Source organism: Hyla sarda, chromosome 2 (genome assembly GCF_029499605.1).
Source record: "Hyla sarda isolate aHylSar1 chromosome 2, aHylSar1.hap1, whole genome shotgun sequence".
Taxonomy (NCBI): domain Eukaryota; kingdom Metazoa; phylum Chordata; class Amphibia; order Anura; family Hylidae; genus Hyla; species Hyla sarda.
The window spans coordinates 78,367,587-78,383,253 of NC_079190.1; the positions used below are offsets into that span (position 1 = coordinate 78,367,587).

Sequence of the window (15,667 nt, forward strand, 5' to 3'; positions counted from 1 at the left end):
GACGCATTTAAACATCTCAAGTCTGCCTTTTCTTCCGCTCCCGTGCTCTCCAGACCTGACCCATCTAAACCCTTCCTATTGGAGGTAGATGCCTCCTCAGTGGGAGCTGGAGCTGTCCTTCTACAAAAAAATTCTTCCGGGCATGCTGTGACTTGTGGTTTTTTTTCTAGTACCTTCTCCCCGGCGGAGAGAAACTATTCCATCGGGGATCGAGAACTACTGGCCATTAAATTGGCGCTTGAGGAATGGAGGCACCTGCTGGAGGGATCAAAATTTCCAGTTATCATATACACTGATCACAAGAATCTCTCCTATCTCCAGTCTGCCCAACGACTGAACCCTCGCCAGGCTAGGTGGTCGTTGTTCTTTGCCCGTTTTAACTTTGAAATCCATTTTCGCCCTGCTGACAAGAACATTAGGGCTGATGCCCTCTCTCGTTCTTCTGATGCTTCTGAAGTAGAGGTCTCTCCGCAACACATCATTCCTCCGGACTGTCTGATCTCTACTTCTCCAGCTTCCATCAGGCAAACTCCTCCAGGGAAGACCTTCGTTTCTCCACGCCAGCGTCTCGGGATTCTCAAATGGGGACACTCCTCCCACCTCGCAGGCCATGTGGGCATCAAAAAATCCTTGCAACTCATCTCTCGATTTTATTGGTGGCCGACTCTGGAGACTGATGTTATTGATTTCGTGCGGGCCTGTACTGTCTGTGCCCGGGATAAGACTCCTCGCCAGAAGCCTGCTGGTCTCCTTCATCCTCTGCCTGTTCCTGAACAGCCTTGGTCACAGATTGGTATGGACTTTATTACGGACTTGCCCTCATCCCGTGGCAACACAGTTGTTTGGGTGGTCGTTGATCGATTTTCCAAGATGGCACATTTTATTCCTCTTCCTGGTCTTCCTTCAGCGCCTCAGTTGGCAAAGCAATTTTTTGTACACATTTTTCGCCTTCACGGTTTGCCCACGCATATCGTCTCAGATAGAGGCGTCCAATTCGTGTCTAAATTCTGGAGGGCCCTCTGTAAACAGCTCAAGATCAAATTAAACTTATCTTCTTCTTATCATCCCCAATCCAATGGGCAAGTAGAAAGAGTTAATCAGGTCCTGGGTGACTATTTACGGCATTTTGTTTCCTCCCGCCAGGATGACTGGGCAGATCTTCTACCATGGGCCGAATTCTCATACAACTTCAGAGTCTCCGAATCTTCTGCTAAATCCCCATTTTTCGTGGTGTACGGCCGTCACCCTCTTCCTCCCCTCCCTACTCCCTTGCCCTCTGGTTTGCCCGCTGTGGATGAAGTGACTCGTGATCTTTCCACCATATGGAAAGAGACCCAAAATTCTCTTTTACAGGCTTCATCCCGGATGAAAAGATTTGCTGATAAAAAAAGAAGAATTCCCCCCATTTTTGCTCCCGGAGACAAGGTATGGCTCTCCGCTAAATATGTCCGCTTTCGTGTCCCCAGTTACAAACTGGGACCACGCTATCTTGGTCCTTTCAAAATCAAGTGCCAGATCAACCCTGTCTCTTACAAACTCCTTCTTCCTCCTTCTCTCCGTATTCCCAATGCCTTCCATGTCTCTCTCCTTAAACCACTCATCCTTAACCGCTTCTCTCCCAAAGTTGTTTCTCCCACTCCAGTTTCCGGATCTTCTGACGTCTTTTCTGTGAAGGAGATTCTAGCATCCAAGACGGTCAGAGGTAAAAGATTCTTCTTGGTCGACTGGGAGAATTGCGGCCCTGAGGAGAGATCCTGGGAACCTGAGGACAACATCCTGGACAAAAGTCTTATCCTCAGGTTCTCAGGCTCCAAAAAGAGGGGGAGACCCAAGGGGGGGGGGTACTGTTACGCCGAGTGCTCCGGGTCCCCGCTCCTCCCCGGAGCGCTCGCAGCGTTCTCTCATTCGCAGCGCCCCGGTCAGACCTGCTGACCGGGTGCGCTGCGATATTACCCCCAGCCGGGATGCGATTCGCGATGCGGGACGCGCCCGCTCGCGATGCGCATCTCGGCTCCCGTACCTGACCCGTTCCCCGTCTGTGTTGTCCCGGCGCGCGCGCCGGGTCTCTGCCATTTAAAGGGCCGCTGCGCCACTGATTGGCGCAGCAGGCCTAATCAGTATTCTCACCTGTGCACTCCCTACTTATACCTCACTTCCCCTGCACTCCCTCGCCGGATCTTGTTGCCATTGTGCCAGTGAAAGCGTTCCCTTGTGTGTTCCTAGCCTGTGTTCCAGACCTCCTGCCATTGCCCCTGACTACGATCCTTGCTGCCTGCCCTGACCTTCTGCTACGTCCGACCTTGCTCTTGTCTACTCCCTTGTACCGCGCCTATCTTCAGCAGTCAGAGAGGTTGAGCCGTTGCTGGTGGATACGACCTGGTTGCTACCGCCGCTGCAAGACCATCCCGCTTTGCGGCGGGCTCTGGTGAATACCAGTAGCAACTTAGAACCGGTCCACCAGCACGGTCCACGCCAATCCCTCTCTGGCACAGAGGATCCACCTCCAGCCAGCCGAATCGTGACAACTTCTTGTCGGGGTTGGAACGGTAGAGATGCCACCGGCCGGGTTGATCTCTTTAGGGATCCTGGAGGAATTAAACCTATCAGATACTGTTTTAAGTGAATAACGCCATTGGTAAAAAAAAACGCAAGCATAACCGCAACTGCCACACTAATGATATAGCATCACGTACCACGCACACCAGCACTTTAACCATCTACTATTTATCAGTATAATTATTTATCCATTTTTTCAACGTATTTATTACTTTTTGAGCTTTTAACAAGTCCCTTGCAGCGCTACCTATTTTATGTACTTATTCCATTTTTAACTCCACTGTGCAGGATACAGGGACACGCACATATAGGATTAGCAGCAGCGGGCATATAGTCACACTCCACCCACATGGCTAGTGTTACGTATCATTACAGATACATATAACTAAATTACAAATCTTATTTATTTTACCTGCAGTATCATATCAAACAATAATTTTAATGACAGTCCCCATTTAAATGAACGATCTGTGGACTTGTACAAAACTCTTTCCTGCACCAAGACATTGCTAAAGGAACCAGGATTTATTATACCAGACAATCTATCTTCTAGTTCAAAAAATATTTAAAAAAAACTGAGGGGCCATAAAACGTAACATTTAATTAGTTTTCGGTTAAAAACCACCACAAAAAGAAAAATATGACTTCCTCAGATACAAAAGAAAAAAAAATCACATAAAATATATCATTATATCACATAACAGATCTAACTGGTCATGTAGTTAATCAGAATTGGTGATATGACCATGGGTATATAACTGGTTATTAAAGGGGTTATCCAGGAAAAAACTTTTTTTTATATATCAACTGGCTCCAGAAAGTTAAACAGATTTGTAAATTACTTCTATTAAAAAATCTTAATCCTTTCAGTACTTATGAGCTTCTGAAGTTTAGGTTGTTCTTTTCTGTCTATGTAATCTCTGATGACACGTGTCTCGGGAACCGCCCAGTTTAGAAGAGGTTTGCTATGGGAATTTGCTTCTAAACTCGGCGGTTCCCAAGACACGTGTCATCAGAGATTACTTAAACAGAAAAGAACAACCTTAACTTCAGAAGCTCATAAGTACTGAAAGGATTAAGATTTTTTAATAGAATTAATTTACAAATCTGTTTAACTTTCTGGAGCCAGTTGATATATATATATATAAAAAAGTTTTTTCCTGGATAACCCCTTTAACTCTATATAAAGCAACATTCAGTAGTCATTTAACTAAACAGAAAGGCAAAAAGCTGAAATAATTAAGATTCATAAGACATGCAACCTTCATAAGTAGGACATAGAATAACAACAGGGGGATTTTTTCACCCCTACAAAAAGCTAGGGTTCACAACGCACATTTCTGCCCCAATGTGGATAACAAATACACAGGGGCATCCTCAGGAGAACCAGCTTAAATTGTCGCATGCCACCGTAAAGAATATAAAACAGTAAATGAAATGCCCATGCTAATCTCAATGGATCAGCATAAAACACAAAGGACCAGATGAAGCTTCAGGTAGTGTATAGAAAAGCATCATAAGGCCATCTCAGATAGTGTGTACCATCATTGCCATGCAATCTGCATGTGGAACATTACTGAGGACCTATGGTATATATGCTACACAAGATCCCAGATGCACAATATAGTCCTTAGTTAAGGGGGTACTCCGCCTCATGACATCTTATCCCTTATCCAAAGGAGCGGGGGTCCCGCCGCCGGGGACCCCCACAATCTCTCCTGCAGCACCCGCTTGTCATCAGCTGCGCGGAGCAAAGATTGCTCCATGCTAATGACTCACGATACAGGGGCCGAAGTATCACACCCCACCCCCTCAATGCAAGCCTATGGGAGGGGTCATGGTGGCCAGCACGCCCCCTTCCATAGGCTTGCAGGGGCGGGATGTGACATCACAAGGGGGCAGGGCCATGACGTCACAAGGGGGCAGGGCCGTGACATTACGAGGGGCGGGGCCGTTACATCACGATACTCCGGCCCCTGTATTGAGATCTTCGTTCCGTGCAGCTGATGACAAGCGGGTGTCTAGGGGTGGAGTACCCCTTTAACCGCTCAGATGAGCGAAAAGGACTAGCCGCAGTCCAGCAGTGGCCGGACGCCGAGCGATACCTTCTAGTCTTCTAGTTCACATTGCTCCAGTTTTGGCTGTTGTTTGGGCAAAGGAGCGGCACGTTCTTATTTCTTGGATAGGAATAAGGTCACACGTGCCGCATTTTGCTGCTGCTTATTTTCCTACCCATTGAAGTCAATAGGTAGCAAAATCAGCTGCGTATTTTGTTACCCATTGATTTGAATAGGTAGGAAAATAAGCAGCAGCAAAATACGGCATGTGTGACCCTATTCCTATCCAAGAACAGGAATGCAGGCCAACTTATGCAAATTCACTATTAACTCTATGGCTGTCTTGCAATATTGTCCTGTCACTAGTTACCAACTGCACAGCAGAGATGCTTACAGCTTTCTTACTTATTGTTTAGCAGCATTGACTTTGTCTGTTTTCTGCATATTTGCGCGGGTTTCTCTGGTTACCCTGTATTCCTCCCACACTTCAGAAAAACAAAGGTGTGTGCATCAGAAAAAGATGGGGAAATTGGATTGTGAGCTCTACAGGGACTAAGTAGTAATAATATTCTTGTGTCATTGTAGGATCAGTGAGCAAAAAAACCTTACTTCTGAGTATGCCAAAGCCAAAGTGATTATTGAACTTCCTCTGTCTGTCTCTGGGTAAGTAAATGTGATGCTTAAAAGAGACAAAGTCATATTGCTGCACATGCATCAATTCTATAACATCATTATATAAGTAAAGTGCAATAGTGTTTGCCAGATAACTAATGTAATATTGAGAGGGTCCGTGCTGTATTCTTTTATAGGGAGGCCACGCCTAACAGACTGTTTTATAGTGGGGAGGTAAAGGGTGAGTCTGCAATAAAAAATGAAGATGATGTGGGCAGCCCAGTGGATATTGAAGTTACCGTAAGTCTTGCATAAAGTCTTGTTATGATTTTTATACTATGTGCTTGTTGACTTGCAACCTCTATCCCTGCCTACCTGACGAACTACAAATAGAGCCACAGGCAGAAATACGATTCAAAATTTCCCAAAAAATTTGGTTTGATCCGAATTTATTTGCGGCAAATCGCTATTAAAAACGACTATTTCCGGGCTATAGAGAGGCTCAATAGGGGTGTAGAACACTTTGCCTTGTCCTAACATGCATAGGGTGTGTGCTGGGTTAGTGAAATAATACTGTTATTTAGTATGACATGCAGATTGTTTTAGAAATGTCCTTCATGCCATGAGAATGTTGTGACAAGAGTTTCCTTCCATTCTGTACTTCTTGGCTTTTATGTATCAAAATTATTTAATGATAAAATTATATAACATTTTATTTAAAAATTTACTAGCCACTTTTCATCAATTATAAAATGTCTTTAACCCCTTAAAGGGGTACTCCGCCCCTAGACATCTTATCCCCTATCCAAAGGATAGGGGATAAGATGTCAGATCGCCGCGGTGCCGCTGCTGGGGAGCCCCGGGATCCCCGCTGCGGCACTGCGCTATCTTTACAGCACAGAGCGAGTTCGCTCTGTGCTTAATGACGGGCGATACAGGGGACGGAGCCGCGTGACGTCATGGCTCCGCCCCTCGTGACATCACGGCCCGTCCCCTTAATGCAAGTCTATGACAGGGGGCGTGACGACCGCCGCACCCCCTCTCATAGACTTATATTGAAAGGGGCAGGCTGTGGCGTCACGAGGGGCGGAGCCGTGACGTAACGATGCTCCGGCCCCTGTATTGCGCGCCATTACGTGCAGAGCGAACTCGCTCTGTGCTGTAATGATAGCGCAGTGCCGCAGCGGGGATCCCCAGTAGCGGCACCGCAGCGATCTGACATCTTATCCCCTATCCTTTGGATAGGGGATAAGATGTCTAGGGGTGGAGTACCCCTTTAAGGTCTCAGTTGGTTACACTTGCCTCCAAAAGGTGGAAGGGAACAACGTATTGTCCATTGTAGCAGGTGGGGGTAAAAACTTCCCCTGTAAGGCCCTACTCTCGCCCTATTAATTCCCTTCTTGGCAAGTGTTACTCGCCCTAAAAATGGCGGCCCCACACATGAACCTCTCCCTATTTCCACCTAAAAACCCTGGGAGATGGCAGTGTTTGTTTGGGGAAATAGGGAGAGGTTCCTGTTTGGGGATGCCCTTTTTAGGGCGAGTAACACTTGCCAAGAAGAGAATTAATAGTGTGAGAGTAGGGCCTTACAGGGGATGTTTTTCCCCCACCGGTTACAATGGACCATACGTTGTTCACTTCCACCTTTTAGAGGTCTTTGCATCACATCAATACTTGGTGGTGTAGGTGGCACATGGTGTTATTTTGCACACCTTTCCTTTTGTTAGATAAAAAAAAATAATTTTGGTCCATATATTTTATCCTAAGAAAAGTTAAGTTTTAGCTAATGCATATCCTCAATACTTACTTGTGGTCTGATGTGGAGGAATTTCTGTAACTGGGGAGCAGCACCTTAAATATGTTTAACATTATCCACATTTGTGAAGTGTTGGTGTGGCACCATGGTCAATCTACTCTGGTGCATCAGGCATTGGTGGGTGGAAATCCTGGCTCCATGCCTGATTCATCTTGACAAAGGTCAGTCTCTACATTTTTGGTGGGCAAACAAGTTCTCCTTGGAGTTACTATGGCCCCCGCTGCACTAAAAACTCGCTCTGATGGCACACTACTGGCTGGGCAGGACAGCTTTTCCAGGGCAAAATCTGCTAGTTGCAGTCACAAATCAAGTTTGGCTGCCCAGAAGTCCAGTGTGTTGACAGGGTCATGTCAAGGTATGCCAGCACCTGCTGGTTCAGGTCCTGCTCCAGGTCTACCTGCTGCTGATTAGTTGCTTCATTATACAGGTGAAGAAAGCTACTCACCAGTGACTGTAAACTCAGGCTGCTGCTGATGGAGCTGGTAATGCTCCTGCCACCCCTTCCCAGTAGCCATGGCAGTGGAACGTGAGCGCAGAGGCCCCCCAAGTCAGACCTGCGAGAGAATGGACGATGGCGCAGATAGGCATCGGCCAACTGACTACACAGGATGTCTCTGTAGTAGGTCAGTTTGTTCTCCCTCTCAGTGGGTGTAAAAAAGGGCCCCTATTTTGTGCCAGTGGAGTGCCAGAAGTCATCCGGCTGCCGAATGGTGACAATTTTGTCACTATGCAAGCAAGTGAGCATGCATCGTGCCATTAGTGCGAGTGACTCGGAGGGACTACCTGCCTCCATCTCCACTTCCTCATCACCCTGTAGCTCCACAGCCTGCTCCTGTTCCTCCTCTCTTGTCAGATGACTTTAAAAATCACCCATTTTGTGAAACCTTGCCTGTGCTCCACTGTCCCCCTCCCCTTCCTCTTCTAGTTCAGCCCCCAAAGGGATTATGTGGCTGTGAGATGTAGGCACCACATCTCCAATGCCCTGACCAGCCATCGTTTCCAACACGTGTTGTAGGAAATGAAGCAGTGGAACTACGTCGTTCATCCTGTAATCCTGGCGACTGACTAATAATGTGGCTTCCTCAAAGGGCCTGAGCAAATGGCAGGTGTCACATATGAGCTGGTACTGGTTGACATTGAAGTTACAGAGAGGAGTCCCCCTATCCGCTTGGATCATCAAGAAATCGGTGATGGTATTTCTCTTTTCATATAGTCGGTTCAACAGATGGAAGGTGGAATTCCAATGGGTGGAAACATCGCAAATCAGACTATGTTGAGGGAAGCCGTTCTGACGCTGCAGCTCAAGGAGAGTGTGCTTTGCGGTGTACGAGTGGCTGAAATGCATGCAAAGTTTCCTTCCCATTGTTAGGATGTCTTGCAGATGGGGGGAACACTCCAGGTACTTTTTGACAACCAGATTGAACATGTGTGCCATGCAGGGCTAAGGCTTCCTTAACGTAGCGCAGACAAGATGTTCTTCCCGTTGTCAGTAACCATGGTTCCCATTTCCATTTTCCGTGGAGTAACCCATAATTCGATTTCTTGATGAATCAGTTTTAGCAGTTCCTCCCGTGTGACTCCGTTCTCCAAGGCAAACCATGTGAAGAACAGTGTGACACTACCATGCCCTGCACACATGGTATGCTGAAGGGTCACTGAAACGGTGGAGGGTGAGGAGGAGGAGTCGCACACTGTTACAGGACAAACGGCCTGAGAGCATGGAGGCGGAAGTAGCGAGACCTATCCAAGTTGCTGTTGTGGCTGTGCAGGAACCACATTCACTCAGTGGGCCATAAAGGACATGTATTGTCCCTGACTGTAGTTACAGCTCCACACGTCGACGATACTGTGCACTTTGGTACACACCGACGGGCTCAAGGACTGGCCCACCTTCTGTTCCACATAATTGTGCACGGCTGGTACTGCCTTTTTCGCAAAGAAATTACGGCTTTAGACTCTAGAGTCCACCACTTGAAAAGGGAGGGACTGCAGCACCAGCAACTTGGACAGGAGCACCAGCAACTTGGACAGGAGCACATTCAGCTTCTGCGCCGTTAGATGATTGGGCGCATACTGTTGTCTCTTGGACATGGCTTCGCTGATGGATTGCTGGCGGAATGACTGACTCGAAGTAGGAGGAGCAGGAGTATCTGGACCAACAGAAGATGGGTATTACAAACAGCTCCCTTCGGCTGAGGTGGTGGAGCCTTGGCTGGCTGAAACAGGGAGCGGCATGCCACTGAGTGATGCAGCGGTTGCAGCAGAAGGCTGGACCACCGCATCAGAGCCACAGTTTTTCCAGGCCGCTTTATGGTGACGCTGCATATGTTGATGCAGGGCTGTGGTGCCAACATTGGGACCCTGGCCATTCACCTTCTGCCAACACATCTTGCATATGGCCAGGTTAACATCCTCTGGATGCTTGATGAAAAACTACCACACAGCCGTGTAGCTGATTTCCCCCCAATAGTCTGCACTGATTGACTGCTACTGCCACCGACTCCAGGAACCCCTGTTACACTACCTCCCGGGAAGGTAGGCTGCTGCAAAGCAGGTGTTCTAGCCTGAGCACGTTTGGCTCCAGACTTCCCACTTCTGCCACCATGCTGACTCCCAACCATGCTACCACGTTGCTGGCTCAGCTGCTGCCTCACGGACAACCTGCAACCCTCTTCTCCTGATGATGATGAAGCCCCTTCTGCACCCGTCTCCCAAGTGCGATCGGCTTCATCATCATCGAGTTGTGTCTGCACGCCACTGATGTCCTCTTCAGGTTCCTCAACAGTGTCTGCTTTAGGAGCCTGAACGCTCGCAACACCACCCCCCACGCCACTCTCCTCATCACTACTTGATCGCCTCCTCCACTCCTCCACTTCTTAGATGGGCAGTAGCTGCTGACTGTCCTCTAGTATATCGTCCTCACTAAATAGTGTAGCTGAACCCACAGCATACGTTACTTCTGTGGGGGAGGGAATAGCATAGGACAGAGGCAATTGGAAGACAGGGACTGCTCCCAGGCCATACCAACTGAGGGTTGTGTCTGAGGAACCAACTGACTGTTGACTGGGGGTGTCAGATGTCACTTGTGATTAAGTGGATGACTGAGTTAACCAATCAATGACGGCAGATGGGTTGCTGGTCGAGACACGACCACTAGCTGATAACGGGAGTTCAGGCCTTTCACTGCGACTCCTGCTGCCACTCGCCCCTACTCTGCTGCAACCTCTGCCTAAAGAATTTAGGCCTCTGCCACTCCTCTGTGCACATCCTGGCACTTCTCTGTCTGACATACATATACACCAGCTGAGTGCACTAATGAGAGAAGGACAATACGCTCCACTACGCTTAAAAGTGTATTAGACTACAGAAACAAGTGTGTATCTTTGGCTGGCCATTAACAGTAACTAGGCCCAAATTAGTTTAACAGGAAAAATATAAAGGACACCACATAGGTGTACGTACAGTTTACATTCATGAGAGGTGGACAATACGCTCCACTACGCTTAAAACTGTATTAGACTACAGAAACAAGTGTGTATCTTTGGCTGGCCTTTAACCTTAACTAGGCCCAAATTAGTTTAATAGGAAAAATATAAAGGACACCACGTAGGTGTACGTACAGTTTACACTTATGAGAGGAGGACTATACGCTCCGCTACAAACTGTATAAGGTTACAAAAACAAGTGTGTAGCTTTGGCTGGCCTTTCACAGTAACTAGGCCCAAATTAGTTTAAAGCGCAACTGTCACTAATTTGTACCCCCATAAACTAATCGCAGGGTAACAAAGTTCTTTAGAATTACGCTCCAGGTATACCTTTTTACTGCTTTCTAGCAGCTTTTATCAAGCTAAAAAAAGGTTTATAAGACAGTCAGCAACAGTCGGATAGTATCTCCTGTATGTCAGCGCTAGGATCGCTGTGTGATTGGTCCCAGCACATAGGCCCCTTTATTATCCTTATCTGTGGCGGCAAACATACAAATGTATAGGTAAAACAAGTGCCCGTTCTTCTATCAGTTTACAATGCCCATTCTTCTATTCTCCTATTAGGTTACAGTGCCATCACAGCGGGTTAGTTTGCATAGCAAGCGGCAGAACATTACGCTGTGCACTGGGGCCGGAAGGGAGCGCTTGCTATGAAAACTAGCCGCTTGCAGTGCCAGTGATGTGAAGAAAACTGTCTCCTGGTGCTGCGGGCCGCAAGCGCTCTCTTCTCATGGCCCCAGTATGCTGTGATATCATCACCGGTGCTGCAGACGGCTAGTTTTCATAGAAAGCGCTCGTTCCCGGTCCCAGTGCAGGTGACTATGGCTAATAGTGTTCACCCTGACTGGTCCCTATTAGCTTCAGAGTTGCTGTAAACCCCACTGCAGCAGTTCGGTGAGTCGCTGTGTAGTACACCCAAAAGTGTACTTTCTCTCTCTCCCTTCCCTGTGCTTTTCTGCAGTGATTTGGGCTTGTGGTGAATCGCTGCTGTAAAGCAGTTTTTCTGTGCCACACACTGCTCTATCTCTCTCCATTAAAACGCTATCTCTGAACTAAAACACTGAAATGGCTGGCTGCAAGATGGTCCGAGGTCTGAGATCGAGAAGACCAGAGCAGAAGATCACCGATAAAACACTGATCAGTGCTATGCCCTATGCATAGCACTGAACAGTATTAGCAATCAACTGATTGCTATTGAGAGTCCTCTATGGGGACATAAAAAGTGTACAACAAAAGATGAAAAAAAAAAAAGTGAAAAATCCCCTCCCCTAATAAAAAGGAAAATTGTCCCTTTTTCCCATTTTACCTCCAAAAAGCGTACTTTTTTTTGTATTGCCGCGTGCATAAATGTCCGAACTATCAAAATATAATGTTAATGATCCCATACGGTGAACGGTGTAAACGTAAAATTTAAAAAAAAGTCCAAAAATGTAGCTTTTTTGTCACATTTCATTGAAATTTTTTTGTTATAAAATGTGATCTAAAAGTTTAATATATGCAAATGTAGTATCAATAAAAACTACTGATGACGGTGCAAAAAATGAGCCCTCATATATGGAAAAATGAAAAAGTTATAGGTGGTCAAAATAGGGCGATTTTAGATTACTGATTTTGTACAAAAAGTTTGAGATTTTTTTTAAGTGGTACAAAAAATAGAAAAGTTTTGCTATGGGGATTTTCTCCTGCTCTGGGCACTTCCTGATATGGGCATCAGGTGTCAGCAGAGAGCACTGTGGACAAGACAAAAAATAAATAAAAAAAATAAAGATTTTCTCTGTAGCAAACAGCAGCTAAAAAGTACTGAAAGGATTAAGATTTTTTAATAGAAGCAATTTACAAATCTGTTTAACTTTCTGGCACCAGTTGACTTTAAAAATGTGAAAAAAAACCCTCCCCCAATAAAAACTTAAATTGTCCCATTTTGCCTATTTCAGCCTCAAAAAGTGTAAAAAAAATATTTTATATACATATTTGGTATCACCGCGTGCATAAATATCCCAACTATTAAAATAAAATGTTAATAATACCGTACGGTGAACGGCGTGAACGTAAAAAAAAAAAAATTGTCCAAAATAGCTACTTTTTTATAACATTTTATTCCCAAAAAAAGTTAATTAAAAAAAAAAGGATTAAAAGTTTTATATAAGCAAATATGGTATCAATAAAAAGTACAGATGACGGTCTTCAAAATAGGGGGATTTTAAATGTACTCATTTGGTTAAACAGTTTGCAATTTTTTTTTAAGCGAAACAGTAATAGAAAAGTATGTTATCATGGGTATCATTTTAATTATATTGACCCAAAGAATAAAGAACACATGTCATTTTTACCGTAAATTGTACAGCGTGAAAACGAAACCTTCAAAATTTTGCAAAATTGCGGTTTTCTTTTTAAGTTCCCCACACAAATAGTATTTTTTGGGTTGCACCATACATTTTATGGTAAAGTGAGTGATGGCATTACAACGGACAACTGGTCGCACAAAAAACAAGCCCTCATACTAGTCTGCGGATGAAAATATAAAAGAGTTATGATTTTTTGAAGGCGAGGAGGAAAAAACAAAAACGTAAAAATAAAATTGTCTGAGTCCTTAAGGGGTTAAGGTCAAAATGGGCTTAGTCCATAAGGGGTTAAAGTTCAGTGTTATGTACTGTACACACCTACTTTATCTCTATACAGGGTCATACTAATCCAAAAAATGTTGGCAAGTTTCATCAGATTCTTGCATATGGATATATTCTTCCTTAGAAACCTTGCTTCTAGGGCAGAGTATATCCATAGCTATCCATTTCACAGCCTGTATGACAGTACACAGCTGCATTGCATGTGGCTTATCAAATTATGTGCACAATTATTTGGCTTATGAAACATACACATTTTTTTTGCAAGGCCCATTTTATACAATGACTGCAACAAATCCCCTTTTTTGTATCATAGACAACATCTTTTTGAAAAGTAGATGGCAATAGTATATCTGCAACCCAACATTCACCACTATATACACACCCAAAAATGTACCGTATGTGATTTATAACAGAAATCGCCTGCACTTCCTGGCTGGCGGAGATTTTGGTGCACAAGCAGTCAAAGATTTCCAGACCAGACCAGATTTCTTAAAATACCTGCATTTCTTAATGAATTTAGGGCATCTTATGCTTACCCATTTTTAGCTAAAACAAGGTAAAATGGTGGTATTTTCTCACCTTTCTCACCTAAGGTTCTCACTTATTCCTTACTACAACACATGGATACTTTTCTGTATATAAAATCAGTGCAATTAATTTTTGGTTCACTTTGTATATGTTCTTTAGGTCTCAAACAGAGGAAAGTCTTTACGCACATTGGGCTCTGCCTACCTAAACCTTATGTGGCCACATGAATTGGCCAATGGAAAATGGCTGCTGTACCCAATGAAGATTCATTTAAAGGAGAAGGCTCAGTCAGGCCGCACCATGGAGTGCAGCCCCATAAGTGCAGTCAACCCCCTTAGACTGGTAAGTATCTGTTTTTCTGGATTCTATTTACTCCATATAAAGATCATTATATTTAATCTACTGTAAACCTAATTTTGTGCCCTACAATCGTTTTCTAGGATACAACGAGATCAGACTCCAGTTCATTGGTGCCCACTGCAAGTCAGCGTTCTGCAAGCCGATGGTCGCTAGCCTATCCGGCTAAGAAAAAAGATGTTGTTTTGGTAACTATATCCGTGATATATTGAGACATACAAACACAGGCACAGGGTAATTTATAAAGGGGTTACCTAGAAAAGACCTTTATGTAGTGTGAGAGCCGGAAATACTAAGGATTTAAGAAATCCCATTCATAAATAAACAATGGACCGTACATGTCCTGGCACCTCTAGTTTGCATCTGTGCAATAAAAATTGGATTTCTATCTGTCAAGATCGGTGGAGTTTTATCTTCCAAATCTCTTCCCTACACTTGTATCTTTACTTTTGGGTGTACACAATAATTTACACTGTTACACTTATGTTTTCTTAGGCTATGTTTATACCTGTGCCATTACATTTAGTAAAGATATTTGTTGGGGTTCTTGTCATGTTGACAGTAAGGCTATGTTTACATGGCAGAATGTCCCTGCAGAATTCTGCCGGAATATTCTGCATGGACATTCTGCTGCAGCAGTGTCTCATTGATTTCAATGGGATTCTGCTGCACTGTGCACATAGTGGAATTTCCGCAGCAGATTTTTCTTCGGCGGAAATCCCAATTCCGGCATCCTCAAAAAAGATTAGACATGTCTATTCTTTCTGAGGATTTCGCTCAGAAATGCATTGCCGTCTATGAGACGGTGCATTTGCGAGCAGTCCTAGCACCCGACAGAACTTTCAAATGTGCGGAATGTACGCCCGTGTTTTCCGGGTGGACATTCCACACATTTTTCTACCGTGTGAACATACCCAAAGAATGGCACTGCATCAAGGGCTACATACAGTCCATGCGGAGATCACTTGGAGAGAGAGGGGGCCCAGCACTGGTTGGTCCCATTTCTTAATGCTACCGGTAGGACATTGTGCTCGACTCTCATCCCCAGGGAACTGCATTGCCGAAAAGTAGATGAGATATAGAAAAACAAAATCTCACCCATGTGCTGAATAAAAAAATCTTGACAAAAACCTAACCCCAGGGCAAAAGCCCGGGGTGAAAAACCCCTTTAGAATCAACCCCTTAAAAATTAACTTTTATTATGTGCATTTAAAACTCTGCTCCCTTTCACTGAATAGTATGGCTCTGCAGTGCCATTATGAGGTCCGTACTGATATATTAAAAACACTCAATTGCCCGCCTCTACATGTTTCATGATTGCCACTCTTGCCTCTTGAAAACGCCGTGGAGACGGCGAAACATGTAGAGGCGGGCAATTGAATGTTTTTAATATATCAGTACGGACCTCATAATGGCACTGCAGAGCCATACTATTCAGTGAAAGGGAGTGTTCATATTTACAGAACACAGGGTCTGTCCTGATAACATTTTAACTTATTGGGGGCACAGAGCAGAGTTTTAAATGCACATAATAAAAGTAAATTTTTAAGGGGTTGATTCTAAAGGGGTTTTTCACCCCGGGCTTTTGCCCTGGGGTTAGGTTTTTGTCAAGATTTTTTATTCAGCACATGG

General features: G+C 44.9%; 1 protein-coding gene across 6 annotated transcripts in view; it reads left to right on the forward strand.

Moving 5' to 3' along the window:
• Positions 1-15,667, forward strand: part of ITGA7 (integrin subunit alpha 7) — a 258,860-nt gene that overhangs the window by 231,909 nt on the left and 11,284 nt on the right. For all 6 annotated transcript variants that reach the window (XM_056562182.1, XM_056562181.1, XM_056562184.1 and 3 more), the window contains 4 exons: positions 5,199-5,276; positions 5,423-5,525; positions 13,838-14,020; positions 14,119-14,223. In XM_056562182.1, the coding sequence (XP_056418157.1) occupies positions 5,199-5,276; positions 5,423-5,525; positions 13,838-14,020; positions 14,119-14,223 (469 nt within the window). The remainder of the gene's footprint in view (positions 1-5,198; positions 5,277-5,422; positions 5,526-13,837; positions 14,021-14,118; positions 14,224-15,667) is intronic.